Below are 2,437 nucleotides of genomic sequence, written 5' to 3' on the forward strand. Positions count from 1 at the left end.
AAAAAAACAGAAACAGAATGGTACAGAAAGTGAATCAGTGGGTAAATATGTTCCACCCAGAAGGCCATGATGCTCTCATGGACTAAGGCCAGCACCTCAGGAAGTGTTTTAACTCCTCATATTCATCTAACCACAGGACTCTCCTGAGTTTTGAAATACCTATCTATATAAAATACATTTCATAAATTATCATTTGTGTTGGGAGACCTTATCTGCATTTCAAAAAGATTATTTTAATGAAAACATTTATCATGGGATTGTTTGTCTAAAGAACTTGTAATGTAAATAGAATGGCAAAATTCATTATATCAACATTGCTTTTTAGGGAAAAAAGACTTGTTTTTTAAGTGAAGCATTATGAATTTAGATTATGTTTTATCAAACAAAAATAGCTTGACTATGCATTACATGATGTGTACCTGGATGACAGGAAGTGGCTGTGTATAATTCAGGTGATATTGCTGTTGTTTTAGGTCTGTATTATTTACAGAATTTGATGCAAGGAGTAGAGAATAAAATGAGATTCCTTATTAGCCCAATTTCTTTTCTGTAGTAGAGATGAGACCTCTGTTCATTTGAACCCTTTGCCTTATTCCTGTCTCCCATGTCCTTATCCAGACCTGGGAGAAAGAAAAGCAGAAACCAAGGCAGTTGTCATCTAGTTGATTCATGGTGGATCACTGAGTTTCAGAGGAGAATTGTGTTCCATAGGGTTTTCAATGGCTGTGATCTTTTGGAAATAGATCACCAGGCCTTTCTTCTGAGGCTCTTCTGTTGATTCAAACAGCTAACCTTTTGGTTAATAACTGGATGCTTAAAAAGGGGCAGTTTTATTACTTAGCATGTACTAGTTCATCTACCTAAAAAAAAAAAAAAAATGCCATTTGTGCCTATATCAATAGGATATAGATTTGCTCATTTTAATGCTTCAGGCTGAATGTTTTATAAATGTATTCTGTTTTTTCAGGCTATATTTTCTGTGAGTCCTGATCAAGTGTTACGAATGTGCTGCAATGGTGACATAAAATCTTGACTGAGACTGGGAAAGTCGCTGAAACACTATCTTTTCTTTTATTCTTTTATTTTTTATGGTGCTTCGATTGGGAACAGTCTGAGACAAGTATATACAACATGAGTTTTATCATGAAGCTTCACAGGCATTTTCAAAGGACGGTTGTTCTACTTGCCACTTTTTGTATGGTGAGCATCGTTATTTCTGCTTACTACCTGTATAGTGGCTACAAACAGGACAATGAACTCTCTGAGATGACTTCAGAAGTGGACTGTGGGGACCTTCAGCACTTACCATACAGGTTAATGGATGTAAAAACCACAAAGCCTTTCGATACCTCAAGGACAGACCCCATCATCCTGGTCTTTGTGGAGAGCCAGTACTCATCCCTCGGTCAAGACATCATTATGATTCTAGAATCAAGTAGATTCCAGTATCACATTGAAATCGCTCCTGGAAAGGGGGATCTCCCAGCACTTATAGACAAAACTAAAGGCAAGTATATTCTCATTATTTATGAGAATATTTTGAAGTATATAAATATGGACTCTTGGAATAGAAGTCTGTTAGATAAATACTGTATAGAATATGGTGTGGGTGTCATAGGATTTCATAAAACCAGTGAGAAGAGCCTGCAAAACTTTCAGTTAAAAGGTTTCCCTTTTTCCATATATGGAAATCTTGCTGTAAAAGATTGTTGCATTAATTCTCTTTCTCCACTGCTTCGTGTGACCAAATCTTCTAAACTTGAAAAAGGTCCTTTGCCTGGAACTGACTGGACAGTTTTTCAGATCAATCACTCAGCCTATCAACCAGTGATATTTGCCAAAGTAAAGACCCCAGAAAACCTTTCTCCTTCCATCTCTAAAGGTGCTTTTTATGCCACTATCATACATGATCTGGGGCTTCATGATGGAATTCAAAGAGTTCTTTTTGGCAACAACTTGAACTTTTGGTTGCACAAGCTCATCTTCATAGATGCCATTTCCTTCTTGTCGGGGAAGAGACTGACATTGTCCTTGGACAGGTACATCCTTGTGGACATTGATGATATCTTTGTGGGAAAGGAGGGAACAAGAATGAACACCAATGATGTTAAGGTAAGTCTTTATTATCTGAAAATTGTTTCAGATTTTGGTTAATCTCTCAGTAGAGTGACCAACCATCCTGGTTTCCTGAGAACTGAGGACTTTTCTGGAATGTAGAACTTTCATTGTTGAAAGTTAGAAAAGTTTCAGGCAAACTGGACGAGTCGTTCATCCTATTTTCTAGCCTTGGATCAACTAGGTAATTGATATCCTTCTCTCTAAAGCAAGAAAAATGAACAACAGACCAAAGAATTATGTATAGCATGATCTTGAAATGGTTCTGTATGTGTATTTTTTAAATAGATAAAGAGTGCAAATAATTTTATTTAATTCCTTT

General features: G+C 36.4%; 1 protein-coding gene across 1 annotated transcript in view; it reads left to right on the forward strand.

Moving 5' to 3' along the window:
• Window positions 1–1,131: 1,131 nt before the first annotated feature.
• LOC103206850 (N-deacetylase and N-sulfotransferase 3) overlaps window positions 1,132–2,437 on the forward strand; it is a 376,548-nt gene continuing 375,242 nt past the window's right edge. The window contains exon 1 of the mRNA XM_007952367.2: window positions 1,132–2,112. Coding sequence (XP_007950558.1) covers window positions 1,132–2,112 — 981 coding nt within the window. The remainder of the gene's footprint in view (window positions 2,113–2,437) is intronic.

Source organism: Orycteropus afer, unplaced genomic scaffold (assembly GCF_000298275.1).
Source record: "Orycteropus afer afer isolate SDZICR_OR568_19922 unplaced genomic scaffold, OryAfe1.0 scaffold00332, whole genome shotgun sequence".
Lineage (NCBI taxonomy): Eukaryota > Metazoa > Chordata > Mammalia > Tubulidentata > Orycteropodidae > Orycteropus > Orycteropus afer.